Consider the following 22434-nt stretch of genomic DNA (forward strand, 5'->3'; position numbering starts at 1 on the left):
TCCCTCGCCTGTCAAATGGGAGTGGGACTCCATTACTCCCATAGGTCTATGGCTTGCTTAAAATGTTCTGAGCTCGGTAAATTCATGAAGCAGGATGCTACCCTACTTGCACATAGTTCAAGTGAGGATCTCTCCTCTAACGGGTTATGGACCACCGGTGAATTTTATAGTCAATAGTTCATGTTTGTGGGTTACTGTAGTCACGTCCTATTTCGTGAACCATGGGCAACAGCTGAGTGGCCTAGTAAGTGGTCCTGAGAGTCGGGATACCAGTTGCTATGGAATGGGAGTGGGCATCTCGGACATATTCTGAGTAGTGGCCCTCCTTGTGCTCAGGCGGTTAGGACTATACAATTCACCGGTGGTCCATAACCCGTTAGAGGAGAGATCCTCACTTGGACTATGTGCAAGTAGGGCAGCATCCTGCTTCATGAATTTACCGAGCTCAGAACACTTTAAGCAAGCCTCGGACCTATGGGAGTAATGGAGTCCCACTCCCATTTGACAGGCGAGGGACTCCTTGGAAACAACTTGGCGAACAAAATGGATTTCGATAGGGAGCTATCAATATTAATGGGGCTTATGGAAGAAAGAAGGTAGAACTGGCTGAGTCAGCAAAGAGGATGCATCTGGATGTGCTAGGAGTAAGTGATATTTGGGTAAGGGGAGATAATGAGGAAGAGATAGGAGATTATAAAGTGTACTTGACGGGTGTTAGAAAGGGAAGGGCAAAGTCTGGGATAGGGCTCTTATTCAGGAATACCACTGCACGCAACATAGTTTCTGTTAGGCACGTAAATGAGCGAATGATGTGGGTAGATTTGTCAGTGGGAGGAATTAGGACAAGAATTGTGTCCGTGTATTCACCATGTGAGGATACAGATGAGGATGAAGTTGACAAGTTTTATGAAGCATTGAGTGACATCGTGGTCAGGGTCAACAGCAAGGATAGAATAGTACTAAGGGGCGATTTCAATGCAAGAGTTGGGAATAGAACTGAAGGATACGAAAGGGTGATAGGTAAATGTGGGGAAGATATGGAAGCTAATGGGAATGGGGAGCGTTTGCTGGACTTCTGTGCTAGTATGGGTTTAGCTGTTACGAATACATTCTTCAAGCATAAGGCAATTCACCACTACACATGGGAGGCTAGGGGTACCAGATCCATAATAGACTATATCTTAACAGACTTTGAATTCAGGAAATCTGTTAGGAATGTACGAGTTTTTCACAGATTTTTCGATGATACAGACCACTATCTGATCTGTAGTGAACTAAGTATCTCTAGACCTAGGGTAGAGAAAGTGAAATTTGTCTGCAAAAGAATAAGGGTAGAAAATCTCCAGGACGAGGAAATTAGACAGAAGTACATGGATATGATTAGTGAGAAGTTTCGAACAGTAGATAGTAAGCAGGTTCAGAATATAGAAAGTGAATGGGTGGCATACAGGGATGCTGTAGTAGAAACAGCAAGGGAATTCCTAGGAATAACTGTGTGTAAAGATGGGAAAAGGCGAACATCTTGGTGGAATGATGAAGTGGGAGCAGCCTGTAAACGTAAAACGAGGCTTAATCAGAAATGGCTCCAAACAAGGGCCGAGGCAGACAGCGATTGGTACGTAGATGAAAAAAACAGAGCGAAACAAAAGTTGTTGAATCCAAAAAGAAGTCATGGGAAGATTTTGGTAATAACCTGGAAAGGCTAGGTCAAGCAGCAGGGAAACCTTTCTGGACAGTAATAAAGAATCTTAGGAAGGGAGGGAAAAAGGAAATGAACAGTGTTTTGAGTAATTCAGGTGAACTCATAATAGATCCCAGGGAATAACTGGAGAGATGGAGATAATATTTTGAACATCTTCTCAATGTAAAAGGAAATCATCATGGTGGTGTTGCAAACAGCCAAACTCATGGGGAGGAGGAAAATGATGTTGGTGAAATTATGCTTGAGGAAGTGGAAAGGATAGTAAATAAACTCCATTGTCATAAGGCAGCAGGAATAGATGAAATTAGACCTGAAATGGTGAAGTATAGTGGAAAGGCAGGGATGAAATGGCTTCATAGAGTAGTAAAATTAGTGTGGAGTGTTGGTAAGATACCTTCAGATTGGACAAAAGCAGTAATTGCACCTATCTATAAGCAAGGGAACAGGAAGGATTGCAACAACTATCGAGGTATCTCATTGATTAGTATACCAGGCAAAGTATTCACTGGCATCTTGGAAGAGAGAGTGCGATCAGTCGTTGAGAGGAAGTTGGATGAAAACCAGTGTGGTTTCAGACCACAGAGAGGCTGTCAGGATCAGATTTTCAGTATGCGCCAGGTAATTGAAAAATGCTACGAGAGGAATAGGCAGTTGTGTTTATGTTTCGTAGATGTAGAAAAAGCATATGACAGGGTACCGAGGGAAAAGATGTTCGCCATACTGGGGGACTATGGAATTAAAGGTACATTATTAAAATCAATCAAAGACATGTATGTTGACAATTGGGCTTCAGTGAGAATTGATGGTAGAATGATGGTTCAGAGTACTTAAAGGAGTTAGACAAGGCTGTAATCTTTCACCTTTGTTGTTCATAGTTTACATGGATCATCTGATGAAAGGTATAAAATGGCAGGGAGGAATTCAGTTAGGTGGAAATGTAGTAAGCAGTTTGGCCTATGCTGACGACTTGGTCTTAATGGCAGACTGTGCTGAAAGCCTGCAGTCTAATATCTTGGAACTTGAAAATAGGTGCAATGAGTATGGTATGAAAATTAGCCTCTCGAAGACTAAATTGATGTCAGTAGGTAAGAAATTCAACAGAATTGAATGTCAGATTGGTGATACAAAGCTAGAACAGGTCGATAATTTCAAGTATTTAGGTTGTGTGTTCTCCCAGGATGGTAATATAGTAAGTGAGATTGAATCAAGGTGTCGTAAAGCTAATGCAATGAGCTCGCAGTTGCGATCAGCAGTATTCTGTAAGAAGGAAGTCAGCTCCCAGACTAAACTATCTTTACATTGGTCTGTTTTCAAACCAACTTTGCTTTACGGGAGCGAAAGCTGGGTGGACTCTGGATATCTTATTCATAAGTTAGAAGGCACAGACATTAAAGTAGCAAGAATGATTGTTGGTACAAACAGGTGGGAACAATGGCAGGAGGGTACTCAGAATGAGGAGATAAAGGCTAATTTAGGAATGAACTCGATGGATGAAGCTGTACGCATAAACCAGCTTCGGTGGTGGGGTCACGTGAGGCGAATGGAGGAGGATAGGTTACCCAGGAGAATAATGGACTCTGTTATGGACAGTAAGAGAAGTAGAGGGAGACCAAGACGACGATGGTTAGACTCGGTTTCTAACGATTTAAGAGGTATAGAACTAAATGAGGCCACAACACTAGTTGCAAATCGAGGATTGTGGCGACGTATAGTAAATTCTCAGAAGCTTGCAGACTGAACGCTGAAAGGCATAACAGTCTATAATGATAATGTATGTATGTATGTATGTATGTATGTATGTATGTATGTATGTATGTATGTATGTATGTATGTATGTATGTATGTATGTATGTATGTATGTATGTATGTATGTATGTATGTATGTATGTATGTATGTATGTATGTATGTATGTATGTATGTATGTATGTATGTATGTATGTATGTATGTATGTATGTATGTATGTATGTATAAAAGAATAAAAATTATACTTGCATGGGATTCTAACCTTCGAGTACCGTCCAATATCGTAACTCTCATTGTGCCTCTGCCAAATGAACTATTGCGAGGCTTGACATGCAGCGCGCATTTTCTGGCCTATATAATACCTGCTCCTGGTCTGTGTGGGTACCTCCTGTTGTAAGGTATGTGTTCTTCATATCTGTACTCGTTTTATGGGTTAATTTGAGGTGCCCACGATTCCTGCTGTCTTCTACAGTAGCTCGTAAACATACATTTCATTATATTGCCCTAGTTTATGGAGAGGGACCAATGTATTTCAGAATTGTAGTAAAAGCAGCAGGCTGCCAAAAACTAAACTGAATGGGACTGATGAACCATCTAGCAGATATCTTACAAACTTTCACATCTGAAAATAAAAACACCAGAGATTATAGAAATAACTAGCAAGATACCCGTGCTTCGCTACGGTATTATACTGAAATTTATAATTGAATGCTTATTGTTTTAGATATATAATCCGCCAAAATTCGCGATTTGACTCGTTTTCTGCGGGAATCCACCAAAATTCCCGATCTGACTCGTTTTCTATTATTTTACAGCACGTTTCCTCCCATTTTTCAATCTTCCTTTCCAGCAATCGATTTTGTACTTCCCGGGCTAGGCTCAGGTATTCCTCCTGGTCAGTTGGGTCCGTAAATCTTTGCCATCTTTTCCTTTAATCATTTTTAATATGGATAAAATCCTTCAGGAGATCCTGCGTGGTGTCATATTGGGTGCCTTGGCGGCACTGAACCCGCGGCCGGACTGCATTCTTAGTCATTACCCGTCCAGGAGCCGTTACCAGCGCGGTCCGCACATTTGACGACGGTCCGGAACATTATTATTATTATTATTATTATTACTATTATGTGTTGGTGGAATGGCTGATGACAGGAAAACCGGAGTATCCGGAGAAAAACCTGTCCCGCCTCCGTTTTGTCCAGCACGAATGTCACATGGAGTGACCGGGATTTGAACCACGGAACCTAGCTGTGAGAGGCCGGCGCGCTGCCGCCTGAGCAACGAAGGATCCTTATAAGTACATTAATAACAGTAAAATCAATTGGTCTCACCTCCTTCTACAACCCACCGCCGTTAAGTTTATTTACCGCCAACACCCCCCCCCCAAAAAAAAGAAGGCTTGTTTCTTTATGTTTAAGGGAGATTCCAAACACCAATGTTCACGTCTACTACCTTCAGCTTTGAGATATAAGTATCCCCATAAAAGTAATTTACTTTTTTCACTTCATTTCACACTACTCCCCCCCCCCCCCACCTAAGTGAAATTTCCTGCAAAAAATACTTGTTTCTTTAATAGTAAAGGGTCTTCTAAATACCAATTATCACGACTCTAACTTCTTCAGTTTTTGATTTATGTATCCTCATGAAAGGAATTCAACTCCTTTACACTCCCGCCCTCCAAGATGGTTTCCCGCCCAAAACGCGTTTTTATTTGTTTTTAAAGGAGATCCAAATACGAATTTTCACGTCTGTAATAACTTTACTTTTTATTAGATGTATGTATTCTCATACAATTAAGCCAATTAATTTTTCAATTCTTTCACCCCCCCCCCCCCCGCGTCATTGGATTTTAAGATAATACGTGTTTTTTTACTTTTAAAGCAGATTGAAAATATCAAATTTCACGTCTGTAACATCTTCATTTTTGATATATCAGTAACCTAATTAAAAGAATTCAACACCATTTTCAGTCATTTTTACCCCCCCCCCCCTACACCCAAGTGATATTCCCGAAAACTAAAAATACACGTTTCTTTATGTTTAATAGAGATAAAAAATACCATTTTTCACTTCTGTAACATGTTAAGTTTTTTTAGATATACTGTAAAAATTCTCATTTTAAAATTTCACCCCTTTTGAGTCCCCCTTAAGTGGAGTTTCCAAAAACAAATCACCTATATTTCTTTACATTTACAGGAGATTCCAAACACCCACTTTTTATGCCTGTAACATTTTACGTTTCCAAGATATTCCGTTGATATAGTCTTTCAAAAAATTCACCCCAATTTGTCACTCGTGTTTAACCGCCATTAATTGGATTTTCCAAAAACTAAAAAATACGTGTTTCTTTATTTGTAAAGGAGATCCCATATACAAATTTTCGGTTCTGTAATATCTTTCGTTTCTGAAATATATGTATCCTCATTAAAGGCATTCAACCCATTTTTCACCCTTTTACACCCCTCCTATTGGGATTTACAGGAAACAAAAAAATACGTGTTCCCTTATTTTTAGAGGAGATTCTAACAACCAATCTTTACATCTGTAAATTTTAAAGTTTTAAGATGAAGACACACTCATTTTAAAAAATTAACACCCCCCTTTTCACCCCCCAATATTTGAATTTTCCAAAAACGAAAAAATACGTGTGTTTCTTTACTTTTAAAGTAGATCCCAAATACCAATTTTCAGGTCTGTAATATCTTCAGGTTCTGAAATATAAGTAGCCTTATTAAAGGCATTCAACCCATTATTCACCCTTTTACACCCTTCCTATTGGGATTTTCCGAAAACAAAAGAATACGTGTTTCTTTATTTTTAAAGGAAATTCTAAATATCAATTTTTATATCCATACACTTTAAAAGTTTTGAGATATAGATACACTCATTTTAAAAAATCACCCGCTTTTCACCCCCCCCCCCTCCATTAATTGGATTTTCCAAAAACAAAAAATTGGTGTTTCTTTATTTTTAAAAGAGATCCCAAACACCAATTTTCAGGTCTGTAATATCTTCAGGTTCTGAGATATAAGTAGCCTCATTAAAGGCATTCAACCCCTTTTTCACCCCTTTTCACGATTCCTATTGCGATTTTCCGAAAACAAAAATATGCGTGTTTCTTTATTTTTAATGAAGATTGTAAATACCAATTTTTACATCTGCAAACTTTAAAAGTTTGGAGATATAGATTCACTCATTTCTAAAATTCACCCCCTTTTCACCCTCCCATTAATTGGATTTTCCTAAAACAAAAAATACGTGTTTCTTTATTTTTAAAAGAGTTCAAAAGTACCAATTTTTAGGTCTGTAATATCTTCAGTTTCTGAGATATAAGCACCGGTATCCTGATTAGGCATTCAACCCATTTTTCACCCTTTTTCACCCCTCCTATTGGGATTGTCTGAAAACAAAAAAATACGTGTTTCCTTATTTTTAAAGAAGATTCTACATACCAATTCTCACATCTCTAAACTTTTAAAGTTTTGAGATATAAACACACACATTTTAAAATTTCACCCCCCTTTTCACCCCCTTAGCGACGGAATATCCAAAAATCCTCTCTTAGCGAGCACCTACATCTTAATATGAATATATCCCCAAAATTTCATTTCTTTATGTCCAGTAGTTTTGGCCCGGCGATGATGAATCAGTCAGTCAGTCAGTCAGTCAGTCAGGACAAGCTACTTTATATATATAGATGAATAAGGAAGGATTCTATTCTTATGTTAACATTCCAATGAGAGTTATCTATCATTCGAAAAGTATAAACCATATGTTTGTCTAAATCCAAAACTAGCATTCTCTTCAGCGGTACTCAGAACATGCATTAGTGATCATGACCCAATATTTCCCTTAGGTAATTCGACAAAGTACGAAAATCCTAACGTAAAATATACTCCTGTAACAATTGTCCAGTGTAATAAATTAGTGAACAGCACATTAAAAAAAAACTGGGCTGCAGTGGTACAGAAAACAGATGTGAACATAGCCTCAAACCAGTTTATACAAACTTTAATTCATTATATCCATGAAAGAACAATTATAAAACAAATCAAAACTCAATCCAAATTTAAGAAACTACCTCTATTGATAATTAGGGGAATCCTCACATCCATATGAACAGTTTTTCTATTTGCTTTACGTCGCATCGACACAGACAGGTCTTATGGCGACGATGGGATAGGAAAGGCCTAGGAATTGGAAGGAAGTGGCTGTGGCCTTAATTAAGGTACAGACCCGGCATTTGCCTGGTGTGAAAATGGGAAACCACGGAAAACCATCTTCAAGGCTGCCGACAGTGGGGCTCGAACCCACTATCTCCCGATAACTGGATACCCATATGAACAAGAGATAAGTTACATCAACACTACACAAAGAACAAACTGTCCAGAATCAAACTCCTGATACAGACCTTATGAATAGATACAAGCATTACAGGAATTGGATTAACACGTTAGTTAGAACAGTGAAAGAAATATTTTAATCCAAAACATTTGAAACAGCTGAAGCTTAAGTGACACATGGAAAGTTATTAATGACATAATAGAAAAAACAAAACTCCAAAGAAACTGTGAAACAAATAAAACTAGAAAACTCCATTATAACAGTTACAGTCAGTATAGCAGATTCATTTGCAGATTATTTTACTGAAATTGGAGTGAAGTTAACCAAATCCATAGAAATTGTTGGTAACACACACCTTAACATTAATTCAGTTCCCTCTAACAGCAAATCTTTATTCCTGCAACCAGTATCAGAAAGAACAACAAGTAAACTTATTTCAAATTTAAACAGTGGATCTGCATGTGGACACAAGATATCAGCTAGAACAATACAGGAGGTAAAGCCATTTATAAAGAAACCTTTACTACTGTACATATTTCCAATCTGTCACTTGTGAATGGAGTATTCCCAGACTGTTCTAAAATGACAACAATAACTTCTCTTCATTAATCGGGAAGCAAGTAAGGTATGCAAAATTACCGGCCAGTATCTGTAACTTCTCACTTTTCAAAATTATTAGAGAAATGCATAAAAACCAGACTGTTACATTTTTTTACTTACTTGACTTATTTCCTCTAATTCCAGGTGGAACATAGGGCCTCGGAGAAATTTCTTCAGCTTGTTCTATCTGCCGCCAATGCTTTCACCTCCCCCCATGTCTCGTTAACTCCAGCAATCTCATTGTCTATAGTTCTTTTCCAGGTAATCCTTGGTCTGCCTTGCCTGTGACTGCCTTGTGGATTTCAATTCAATGCCTGCCTTGTGATACTTTCTTGTGGTCTTCCTCAGGGTGTGCCCAGTCCATCTCCATTTTCTTCTCATTATCTGTTCCTGTGTGGGACTTTGACTTGTGGCCTCCCAAAGGTTTTTGTTTGAGATGGTCTTTGGCCACCTCAAACACCGATTTATAAAAGTCTGTAACCTTGTGGTAATGTCTTTGGTCACTTTCCAGGTCTCACTTCCATACAGTAACACAGATTTAACATTTGAGTTGAATATTCTTAGCTTCGTTTTTATACGAATGTGAGGGGATCTGCATATTGGTCGTAACTATGCAAAAGCTCCTTTGGCTTTATTTATATGACTCACCATATATCTAAAAGCACCTCCATCCTGGCTTAGCAAAATTCCTCTACCCTTTCTATATCGATTCCATGTAGAGTCAAGCTACAATTGTTACGATGGTTTATGCACATTTCTTTAGTCTTTTTGTTATTAATCTTTAAGCCTACTTCTTTAGCTTCTATTTTTAAGTCATTCAGTTTGATTTCCATGTCCCAAAAACATTCTGCAAGAAGACAAAGATCATCCTCATAATCCAGTTCTTCCAATCGTTTATTTAATCCCCACTGAATGCCACACTTTCTATTCATTGCCTCTCTCTGCATACAATCCAGTGTCATAATAATCAAGATTGGTGACAGTAGACATCCTTGTCTTACTCCAGATTTTACAGCAAAAGGTTCAGACAGCTTCCCTTTATGTTATACTTGACAAGTATATCCATCATACATTGCCTGTGTAAGACGGACTATCTTTTGTGGAATTTCAAACTTTTCCATAGCCTTCCACATTTTCCTCTGGTTGACAGAGTCAAAGGTCTTTTCAAAATCAATGAAAAGTATATACATAGATGTCTGATACTCAGCAAACTGTTCAATGATTAGCCTTAGTATGTTAATCTGATCCACAGTAGACCGACCTTCTCTGAAACCTACCTGTTCTTGATGTAGTCTCCTGTCAATGGCTGTGCTTATTCTGTTCAGTATGAGTCTTGACATCACTTTACCCCATATGAAAGCAACGTTATTCCCCTCCAGTTATTGCAATCTGAGAGGTCACCCTTCTTTGGTATCTTCATGAGGACACCCTTCTTTCACTCCTCAGGAAGGTGTTACATTTTTTTCACCAAACCAGTTCAGATTTAGGCCAGGAATAGGTCCTGAAGATGCAATTTATGCTCTAACAGACCACTTGTACAAATCATTAGATGAAGGAAAGCAAACAATGACTATGTTTATGGACCTGAAAAGAGCATTTGATATGGTAGATCACAATATACTATTAAAAAAACTAGAAGAAGTAGGTATTCATGGAATAACACAGGGGCTCATAGCCAGCTTCTTCACAAATAGAATCCAGAGAGTTAAATAGATAATAAACTAAGTAAACCAAAAATAATTCAAACAAGAGTACCACAAGGAACAGTCCTTGGATCAGTACTGCTTATGATATAGATAAATGATTTGTGTAACTTAAATAGATGGGAAAATACTTCCTTATGCTGATGATACAGTCATCACAATCAGTGGTCGCTCATGGGAAGAGACTTACAATAAATGCAGCAGAGAAATAAACACAGTAAAAACAAAAAGTTTTGACTACCAGTATTAATCAAAATAAAACATATTATGTTACATTCTCACACAACAGAACACTTCAACCTAGAGAACATTTGCAAATCAAAATTCATAAAAATGCCTGCCCAACTAGTGACTGCTCTTGTTTTGTACTGCACAAAGTTACTCATGTTAAATACCTTGGTATATTTATTGATAGCCACCTGTAGTGGAATTATCATACCACTCATCTGGAAACTCGACTACAAAGCCTTATGTACATATTTTACAGAATTAGAAAACTGGTTTCCGTCAAAATACTAAGAAGTGTTTACTAAGCTCTTGTAAATTCAATATTACAGTATGGTATCATTAAATATATCATTACTGTTTCTGTTGGGCAGAAACTTATTTTGAAAATCATACCGTGCAAAGCAAAATGCTTTTCTATATTAGATTTATACCACTTTACTGACATCTTAGATGCAAAAGTAATATTACTGTACATTTTTTAACGAATTCCAAATTTCAGAACCACAACTAGTGAGATACCATAATACAAGCCTGCAAGTTAGATCCGGTTTGCCACTCCCATACAGAAATACTTTAGGTGGACAGAGACATGCAAGTTATCTTGGACCTTGCCTTTATAATACCTGAACCCCCCTGGGGTTTTAAATGCCAAAAATAAACCCAGAGTAAAACAAATTTTGAATATCTGGCTCCTAAATACAGATGTAACAAGAACAATAATTTTCATCTAAAAAGATTTTTTTATCACTCAGAATTAGTCCTTAAAACTCATATAAACAGAAATTAAAAACTGACAAAGAGGATTAAACTCACTATTTTAAAAATAAATGTTTACCCATAAAATATTGTTGTAAATAACTCTGTTAAATATTGCCAACACCAAATATTTACTTATTATGTATACGTAACTGTGTATTACAAAACAAGTTTAAGTAATTTATTGGCATTGTATTGTTAATTCATTCAAGCCCACCCACAAGCATTGCTTATTTGGAATTTGCTGTTGTGCATTGTTAGGTAAAAAAAATATGTACTGTACCTATAGCTGTGAATAAAATGAAGTTTACTACTGCTAAAGAAATTTAGTCTTGTGAGTTGTAAAAATATATTTAAAATAGTTTAACCTATGAGACTAACCTCTAGTTGAGTGAAGTTCTATATTATTGTAACGATGTTTTGAATGCTGATAAATTTTAATTTAAGAGTTTATTTGATCGTTAAGGCGTTGAAGTCTAAACGGTCTGACACCCTTGTTATCCGGTTCAAGTCCTATACATACATACATTATCATTATAGACTGTTATGCCTTTCAGCACTCAGTCTGCAAGCCTCTGTGAATTTACTAAATGTTGCCACAATCCTCTATTTGCAACTAGTGCTGTGGCCTCATTTAGTTCTATACCTCTTATCTTTATATCGTTAGAAACTGAGTCTAACCATCGTTGTCTTGGTCTCCCTCTACTTCACTTACCCTCCATAACAGAGTCCATTATTCTCCTAGGTAACCTATCCTCCTCCATTTGCCTCACGACCCCATCACCGAAGCCGGTTTATGCGTACAGCTTCATCCATTGAGTTCATTCCTAAATTAGCCTTTATCTCCTCATTCAAGTACCCTCCTGCCATTGTTCCCACCTGTTTCTTCTAGCTATCATTCTCGCTACTTTCATGTCTGTTACTTCTAACTTATGAATAAGATATCCTGAGTCCACCCAGCTTTCACTTCCGTAAATCAAAGTTGGTCTGAAAATAGACCGATGTAAAGATAGTTTCATCTGAGAGCTGACGTCCTTCTTACAGAATACTGTTGATCGCAACTGCAAGCTCACTGCATTAGCTTTACTACACCTTGATTCAATCTCACTTACTATATTACCATCCCGGGAGAACACACAACCTAAATACTTGAAACCATCGACCTGTTCTATCTTTGTATCACCAATCTGACATTCAATTGTGTTGAATTTCTTACCTACTAACATCAATTTAGTCTTCAAAGACGAACGTAAAAGGAAATCTTCCTGGTGGGGTTATGAACACATGCTCATGGGGAGGAGGAAAATGACGTTGGTGAAATTACACTTGAGGAAGTGGAAAGGATGGTAAATAAACTCCATTGTCATAAAGCAGCAGGAATAAATGAAATTAGACCTGAAATGGTGAAGTATAGTGGGAAGGCAGGGATGAAATGGCTTCATAGAGTAGTAAGATTAGCATGGAGTGTTGGTAAGGTACCTTCAGATTTGACAAAAGCAGTAATTGCACCTTTCTATAAGCTAGGGAGCAGGAAGGATTGCAACAACTATCGAGGTATCTCATTGATTAGTATACCAGGCAAAGTATTCACTGGCATCTTGGAAGGGAGTGTGCGATCAGTAGTTGAGAGGAAAGTGGATGAAAACAAGTGTGGTTTCAGACCACAGAGGGGCTGTCAGGATCAGATTTTCAGTATGCGCCAGGTAATTGAAAAATGCTACGAGAGGAATAGGCAGTTGTGTTTATGTTTCGTAGATCTAGAGAAAGTATATGATAGGGTACCAAGGGAAAAGATGTTTGCCATACTGAGGGACTGTGGAATTAAAGGCATTTATGTTGACAATTGGGCTTCAGTGAGAATTGATGGTAGAATGAGTTCTTGGTTCAGGGTACTTACAGGGGTCAGACAAGGCTGTAATCTTTCACCTTTGCTGTTTGTAGGTTACATGGATCATCTGCTGAAAGGTATAAAATGGCAGGGAGGGATTCAGTTAGGTGGAAATGTAGTAAGCAGTCTGGCCTATGCTGATGACTTGGTCTTAATGGCAGATTGTGTCGAAAGCCTGCACTCTAATATCTTGGAACTTGAAAATAGGTGCAATGAGTATGGTATGAAATTAGCCTTTTGAAGACTAAATTGATGTCAGTAGGTAAGAAATTCAACAGAATTGAATGTCAGATTGGTGATACAAAGCTAGAACAGGTCGATGGTTTCAAGTATTTAGGTTAATTTTCATACCATACTCATTGCACCTATTTTCAAGTTCCAAGATATTAGACTGCAGGCTTTCGAGACAATCTGGCATTAAGACCAAGTCGTCAGCATAGGCCAGCCTGCTTACTACATTTCCACCTAACTGAATCCCTCCCTGCCATTTTATACCTTTCAGCAGATGATCCATGTAACCTACGAACAGCAAAGGTGAAAGATTACAGCCTTGTCTAACCCCTGTAAGTACCCTGAACCAGGAACTCATTCTACCATCAATTCTCACTGAAGCCCAATTGTCAACATAAATGCCTTTAATTCCACAGTCCCTCAGTATAGCGAACATCTTTTCCCTCGGTACCCTATCATATGCTTTCTCTAGATCTACGAAACATAAACACAACTGCCTATTCCTCTCGTAGTATTTTTCAATTACCTGGCGCATACTGAAAATCTGATCCTGACAGCCCCTCTGTGGTCTGAAACCACACTTGTTTTCATCCAACTTCCTCTCAACTACTGATCGCACACTCCCTTCCAAGATGCCAGTGAATACTTTGCCTGGTATACTAATCAATGAGATACCTCGATAGTTGTTGCAATCCTTCCTGCTCCCTAGCTTATAGAAAGGTGCAATTACTGCTTTTGTCAAATCTGAAGGTACCTTACCAACACTCCATGCTAATCTTACTACTCTATGAAGCCATTTCATCCCTGCCTTCCCACTATACTTCACCATTTCAGGTCTAATTTCATCTATTCCTGCTGCTTTATGACAATGGAGTTTATTTACCATCATTTCCACTTCCTCAAGTGTGATTTCACCAATGTCATTTTCCTCCTCCCCATGAGCATGTGTTCATAACCCCACCAGGAAGATTTCCTTTTACGTTCGTCTTTGAAGACTAAATTGATGTTAGTAGGTAAGAAATTCAACAGAATTGAATGTCAGATTGGTGATACAAAGATAGAACAGGTCGATGGTTTCAAGTATTTAGGTTGTGTGTTCTCCCAGGATGGTAATATAGTAAGTGAGATTGAATCAAGGTGTAGTAAAGCTAATGCAGTGAGCTTGCAGTTGCGATCAACAGTATTCTGTAAGAAGGACGTCAGCTCTCAGATGAAACTATCTTTACATCGGTCTATTTTCAGACCAACTTTGATTTACGGAAGTGAAAGCTGGGTGGACTCAGGATATCTTATTCATAAGTTAGAAGTAACAGACATGAAAGTAGCGAGAATGATAGCTAGAAGAAACAGGTGGGAACAATGACAGAATGTGCCTATCAAAGTGTGAAACTGACCTCCAATATTCATAAACATTGTACGTGTTTTTACGGCTGATGATGACCTGGACTAAGGTCGAAACCGGTCCCATTTAAATAGGAATGTGATTACTGCATTTCTTTCTTTTAAGTATTGAATAGGTTGAACCTCCTTTTCAATTATTTATTTTTTAAAATGTTCTGGTCGAAAAAATTTTCACCATCAGAATGTGGGCTGGCAGGGTAGGGGAGGTGGTGGTATAAAATTTATAATCACTAGATTGCATGCCAAAAGCCTGGATTAAGTTCCAAACCTCTTTGCAGTGCTGATATGGTGGAGTGAGAACATGTGACACTGTTGATGGTGGTTCGTTCTTCAGATGGGGAAGTTAAGCCTTGACCAGACCTATTGGTGCTATTCAACAGGAGTAGGCTATGTGCCAGCACTGCATTTCACCGTCTCCCTTCCTACTACCATATATCACCTAATTCATTTCATCTCATTAACTCCTCTGATGAGGTTGACGTCAGGAAGAGCATCTGGTCATAAAAACCCGCCATGACACATTCATCTCACCTCATACACAACCCTGTAGAGAAACAGGACAAGGGTTGGACAAACAAACATTTGATGTAATGCAACATTCTAGCAAGTTTCCAGTATGAAGATTTCTGCTCCAGTTTGCTGGTGTGTATGCTAAATGATTGTCCATCAAATGTGGATGTTAAGCCTTGAGCAGACCCCTTATTCGACAGGAGAAGGCTATGTGCTAATACCAGGTTTCACCCTCTCTCTACCTCATCATCATCATCATCTCCCACTGAGTCATGCAGGTTGCACATGGGCATCAAATAGAAAGACCTGCACCAAGCAAGTGGAACATGCCCTTGGACAGGGCGAGCACTAAAAGCCGCATGCTAAATGTTTAGTTGTGTGGGATATCAATGTCTGTAACACATGTGTAATTAATCATTGGGCATATTTTGATATAACTTGCATATTTTGAGTAGAACATTCAATGTAGGTGCAATAGGGTCTTATTGTTTCAGGGATCTTATGTTGATGCTGAGAGGTTATAAGTTTGGACTTATTAACATATTGCCTTCTATTCCCATGTTAGTAGCTTTGATCCCAGCTGAGGTTGGTGAGTGACATTTGAGAGTACTTAAACGTGAAAGCTCAGTGCCTTGGTGCCTAGACTTAAAAGATGGGAACAAAATTCCAACATTCTGACATCGCCTATACGGTAATCTATAGCGAATGAATCAGTTATTATTATGTTTATTTATTTTAACTTTTTCTGGTTCATTGGCTGAATGGTCAGTATTGTAACCTTCAGTTAAGAGGATCCTGGGTTCAATACCTGGTCAAGTCAGTGATTTTAACTGTGTCTGGTTAATTCCTCTGGCTAGGAGACTTGGTATCACACTACCAACTACCACAGAAGCACACAGTAGTGAATATGTCCCTCCACGTAGGATTTGCCTCAGCGAGGATATCCAGCCATAAAACATGGCCATGTTCATATGTGTGACACAGTTTGTACTTGCAATTGTACTGGATGTCAGAAAAACAGCAGACGAAGTAGTATTATACTCACTATCTAATATAGTAGGAAAGAATATTAGATGCTGATCTCAGAAAATTTTGTTGTTTCAGATGTTGGAGCTGATCATTGTGAGAGGGCATTTCTATTCATAACTGCTGGTTATAACACTCTTTTGGAGGTAAGTAGATCTACTAGCACTTCCTTATGTTACCTTGTATAAACTATCACTAGTAACTTAATTTTCAAGTATGATGTTGATCACATTATATCTCACATGAACCGGGGGATGACCATTGCTCACATCTGCAGGTTTTACTGCAGACCAGTGTAATCAATCAATTATCTTTATCTATATTTAGGGCTATCACCCAGGTGGAAAATTCCACATCAATTGTTTACCTAGTCTTTTGTAATGATTTCAAAGAACTTGACAATTTATCAAACATTTCTTTTGGTAAATTATTCCATTCTCTAATTCCTTTACTATAAATAAATATTTGCCAAAAACTTGTTCTCTTGAATTTGAACTTTATCTCATATCATTATGACCATTCCTACCTTTCACAAGCTTATTTATCTACCTATGTCATTCAACGCCATCTCTTCACTGACATCTTGGAACATCCTGCTTAATGACCACATTGTCGCCTTACTTTCAAGTCTTCCCAGCTCAAAGTTTGCAACAATTTTGTAACACTACCGGTACTCTTTTGTCAGAAATCCCAGAGCATATTGTGCTGCTTCCCTCTGGACTTTTTCCAGTTCTCATATCACAAAATCCTTGTGTGGGTCCCACACATTGGAATCATAATCTAATTGGGGTCTTACCAGAGACTTAACATGCCCTCTCCTTTGGATCCTTACTACAATCCCTACGAAGAGATCTGTAACCTTTATTTACAACCTCGTAAATCTTTCCTTATATTAAACACCCCATGAGGTACTTTCACCCTTTCAACTTAGTAATTAAACTGAGTGGAGTTTTCCTCTAGGTAAAACTTACAACCTGAGTTTTCAACCTGTTTATCAACACACCATTGTCTGCTGTCCATCTCACAACATTGTCGAGGTCTCTTTGCAGCTGGTCACAATCTTATTTATTACTCTATGAGTATAACATCATTTTCAGAAAGCCTTACCTCTGATTCCAGTTCTTTACCCATATCATTTATATATGTAACAAAACACAAAAGTCCAATAATACTGCCCTGTGGGACCCACCTCTTAATTGTTACAGGATCAGATAATGTTTCACTTACTCTAATTTTCTGAGTTCTGTTTTCTAGAAATTAAGCTACTCATTCAACGACTCTTTTGTCTAGTCCAATAGCTCATTTTCATCTGCAGTCTTCCATGATCTACCCTATCAGAAACATTGGATATATCAATAGAAATACAGTCCATTTGATCTCCTGAATCTAAAATATCTGTTGTATCTTGTTTGAATCCTACAAGCTGAGCTTCACTGGAATAACCTTTCCAAAATCTGGACTGCCTTCTATCAAATCAGGAAGTAATTTTGCATACGTGCCTAACATAATCAGAAAGAATGCTTGCTCAGAGCTTACATGCAACACATGTCAAGCTGACTGGCCTGTAATTATCTGCTTTATGTTCATCACCCTTTCCCTTGTACACTAGGGCAGCAACTCTGCATTCATCAAATATTTAATGTATGGCACTATAATCCAACCTATTGTCTTTAATGTATCCCCAGATAAATCTGAGTATGTAAGATTAATGAGTCGTTAAAGCTTACAGACCCGATATTATCAGGATCAGAAAAGAACGAGAGTTGACCAAGAGAAGTTGTATAGAGAAAGTGAAAGACTGGGACCTAGACAGTTGACATACTGATGGAGCCCTTGGTTGCTACATCACATCTCACAACTTGGCCCTATGGGAAGGTAACAGTTGTTAAGGGAGTTTTGATGCAGTCATGCAAACTCATAAGGATGTGAAAGTTTGCATCACTCATAATAAAATTAAGTAGAATCTTATACCTTACCGGTACATCCACATTTCTCACCTTCAGTAAGATTGGTATGTAATCATTTTTACTCCTATTTATTTATTTAATTAGTGTATGGCTTTACAGATACGATACATACCGATACTTAAATGCTAACTAATTTAGGAAAACATGAAACACTATATCTTTATACTCCTATATTTGTTTGGCAAATAGCCCCCTGAACTGTAAAAATTATCATGTCCAAAAAAATTGATCAAGTCATATCAACAGCAGATCTCAAAGCAAGAACTGGTAATGGACCTCTTTGAAACACGCTCCACATCATCATCCTTTTCCTTACATTATCTCAAACTTCTATGTTTTTTAATGTTTAATTTACTTCCTGGCATATTCCCTCCAATTTCCCAATTGATTTTATTACTTTGAATATAAGAAGTAGGATCCAAAAATTCAGGTAAGCTCCTAGTAAACTAGGAGTTTGTAGTTAAAAATAATGTGTCTGAATTACATGGCAGGACATCTCCCCTCCATAATTAGAGAGGTTTCACCCATAAATAGTGAATCAGTATTGCACACAGATGTGTTCTTTTATTGTTAGCCATGTTTGCACTGCAAAGTAAGAAATTGGATGTTTAATAGCAGCATGCAAACTTTAAATTTTGGCAGGGTTTGGGAGAAACACCTTCAGAGACATTCACAATGCTATCCAACAATGGTGGCTTTACCACTGTGAGATCAGAAGTGTTCAAAGTGGCACTATCGCTTTAAAAGAGAGCCCAAAATCCATTGTTTATAATGAACACTCTGATCGACCCTGTGACAAAAAGATGAAAATCATTAACCGATTCCCCTACATGGTTGGATATAACTCTCATCATGTATTTAAATGGGAAATGCGGTACTGTGACTATTTATTTGATTCAATTGCTACTTTGTGAATTAATTTTATGTTCATATGTAGCACAAGTCACCTGTATTAGGCCAAGCAAGTCAACAGTTGAGTATGAATATACTGCTTTCAAACCTAAAACAAGCCTCGGATGGAAGAATAAATTAAATACCAGACATGACAGTTCTTCTTGTACTGTCTGAATTTACGATAGCCAAAAGCCTGACACTCATCAGAGATACCGGAAGACAAAAAACCCTCCCAAAAAGGAGTGACTGAAAATTGGTACACTCAATATCCTCACTCTCACCAACAAATATGAAGAACTTGTGGATCTTATGGAGAGGCGTAAGCTCAGTATATTGGGGTTGAGTGAGACAAAATGGAAAGGATATGGGAAGAAATCCTTGAGAAATGGATATGTGCTGTACTGGAGTGGGAACAATTAAATCCAAAAATGGAGTTGGCTTCCTCCTTCATAAAGATATAGACACACAGACAGATGTCAAATATGTGAGTGATAGGATCATCCAGATGAGATTGAGTGCTGGTAATGCATATCATACTCTTCTGCAAGTATATGCACTGCAGACAGGATGTACCACAGAAGACAAAGAGCAATTCCTTATCAAACTTGAGGAACAAATAACAGAGGAGAACACAATCATTATGGGTGATCTGAATGCCCATGTGGGTGAAGAAAGACTAGGATGTGAAAACATCGTTGGCCCCCATGGCTATGGTAACAGAATGTGCGAAACAACTTAAGGCACCCAACTGACCAGGTGGAATACCTGGACCTAGCCCAGGAAGTATGAAATCGATTGCTGGAAAAAAGATTGAAAAATGGGAGGAACGTTTCCGTAATCTCTCAGAAAACGAGTCAGATAACGAATTTTGGCAGAATCTCTCAGAAAACGAGTCAGATCGTGAATATCGGTGGGTTATATATAAAACGATAAGCATTCAATTATAAATTTCAGTATAATACCGTAGCAAAGCACGGGTATCTTGCTAGTCCTTAAATATAATGTTGGCTAATTATGCCGGCCCCGCGGTGTAGGGGTAGCGTGCCTGCCTCTTACCCGGAGGCCCTGGGTTTGATTCCCGGACAGGTCAGTGATTTTTACCTGGATCTGAGGGCTGGTACGAGGTCCACTCAGCCTACATGATTACAACTGAGGAGCTATCTGACGGTGAGATAGGGGACCCGGTCTAGAAAGCCAAGAACAACGGCCTAAAGGATCCATCGTGCTGACCACAGGATGCCTCATAATCTGCAGGCCTTCGGGCTGAGCAGCAGTTGCTTGGTAGACCATGGCCTTTCAGGGCTGTTGCACCATAGGGAGAATGATGATGATGATGATGATGATGATGATGATGATGATTGGATGAAATTCATTCATAACACTAAATGACTTCAATTAAAAAGTTGGAAAATGAAATGTAACTCATATATTGTTGGTTGCCAATTGCATAACTTCCCATGTAAATAAACAATCATATTTCCTGATATATTTTCTTAAGCAAAATAATCGTATATTAAGAGATTAATAGTCCATCGCATGCACTGTGTCATTAACACTATTCAGGTATCAATGACCATGTATCCACACATTTTAACTGAAGATCTCAACATGCACCACATTTCTAAGCATATGATCTTCGAGTTTCTTGCCAAACATGGAACTTCTGTGTTACAGTATCCCAGCTATTCACCTCTCCCACTCCCTACATTTTCTACTTTCCAAGAATGATAAAACATATGAAAGAACTTTATATTGCATGAGCAAATAAGGTAAAAGCAGCATTGCAGAAGATATTATGAGAGGTTGCAAAACATGGTTTATAGCACTTCTTCTAGAAACTTTACCAGTGAGGGTAAAAGTGTATAATCATCCAAGGGGGTTGCTTTTAAGGTAGTTATGCATCATAGCTTTAAAATATTCAAAGTAAGGAACTGTATGCCATGTTCCTGAACTTATGGATCTTACTGTATAGAATGATACCTCTAAGAACATGAGAAATGCTCATATTTATTTATTTATTTATTTATTTATTTATTTATTTATTTATTTATTTATTTATTTATTTCAGAATAAGGAAGTGCAAGCAATGATTACTACAGCTAAAAGCATGGCTGGAGAATTCATGAAGAGTTACATCAGTGAAGTGTTAGCAAACAATAATTAATATTATTTCTGATCCAGAGATGTGAAACTAAGAATTCAATTAACCACATTGATCAATAAATGATATTTAAGAATATATATACAATGTTTTATTTAGAGCATTCTCAAGGACACATTTGAAAAACTATGTCAAAAATTATCCCAGTAAATATATTGTGTTTAATATTGTGTTAGTCTTATATTAATTTCACAACTAGGAATGCAGTACAGTATTCAATACATTTTTCTGCATTTAGGACCATTCTCCCTGCCTATCCTTGTTTTTATTTTTATTGATATCAGTTTTATCAGTTCATTTATATCTGCCCATTGGTCCAGTATGTTGAGTGCCCTTTGCAGTTCTTTTATAATATGTGACCCCACTATTAAGTCATATGCATAGTTGTATATCTTTGCCACCTTAGCTTATTCTCTGTAAAACATCATGAGTGGCTATGTTGAAAAAGGGGGTTAAAGGGGTCTCCCTGCAGCACACCATTTGTCTGAGTGATGTCCTTTGATGCTGATGCAGACAGTGTTTGTTTACAACATGTTGTGTATCAGGACTGTGAACTCGCCATTTCTCTCTATCATCATTTCCATTTTGGAGTAGAGGACATTCTCGTTTAAGCTGTCAAAAGATTTGCAACAGTTGACAAGTATGGCATGGAATTTGCCTTGAGGAAGCCGTAGATTGTTTCTTGTGTTGTCCATAAGGCTATTTATGGCCTATAATGTGCTTCTTCCCCCCCCCCTGAAGGTGAACTGTTCCTCAGGGATTTTGTTGTCTAGTTCTTCAGTGAGCCTTGATGTGATCTATCTTGTCAGTAGTTTCAGAAGATTGTTCTCTAGAGCAATTCCCCTATAGGAATTTGGATCATTTATATCACCTTTTCTTTTGTATAGCATTTTTATTATTGATGTTTTTCATGCCACTGCAGTGTTCCCTGTATGTAGGCAATAGATTCATTGGGTCTGTAAGAGCTGGGAGCAGAATATGACTCGATGCTTTGATATGTTAGTTGCAAATGCCATCAGGGCCCGGCACCTTTCTGTTCTTCAGTTTTAACCCTTCACAGGTGGTGGTAATTCATAGCTGTAGGCAGCAAAGAAATTGAAAAATAAAAAATGCATGCAAAATTTCCAAAAATTTACTAAATCAATGAAATTATGCCAGCACTATGATGTAGGGGTAGCATTCCTGCCTCTCACCCGGAGGCCCCGGGTTCGATTCCCGGCCAGGTCAGGGATTTTTACCTGGAACCGAGAGCTGGTTCGAGGTCCACTCAGCCTACATGAT

The 22434-nt window shown here is 38.1% G+C and overlaps 1 protein-coding gene across 4 annotated transcripts in view; it reads left to right on the forward strand.

Moving 5' to 3' along the window:
• LOC136865987 (uncharacterized) overlaps positions 1-21233 on the forward strand; it is a 52631-nt gene extending 31398 nt beyond the window's left edge. For all 4 annotated transcript variants that reach the window (XM_067142592.2, XM_067142610.2, XM_067142601.2 and 1 more), the window contains exons 3-4: positions 16210-16277; positions 21061-21233. In XM_067142592.2, coding sequence (XP_066998693.1) covers positions 16210-16277; positions 21061-21156 — 164 coding nt within the window. In that variant the 3' untranslated portion in view covers positions 21157-21233. The remainder of the gene's footprint in view (positions 1-16209; positions 16278-21060) is intronic.
• The last annotated feature ends 1201 nt before the right edge of the window (positions 21234-22434 follow it).

The sequence above is a fragment of the Anabrus simplex genome, chromosome 1, assembly GCF_040414725.1.
Source record: "Anabrus simplex isolate iqAnaSimp1 chromosome 1, ASM4041472v1, whole genome shotgun sequence".
NCBI lineage: Eukaryota > Metazoa > Arthropoda > Insecta > Orthoptera > Tettigoniidae > Anabrus > Anabrus simplex.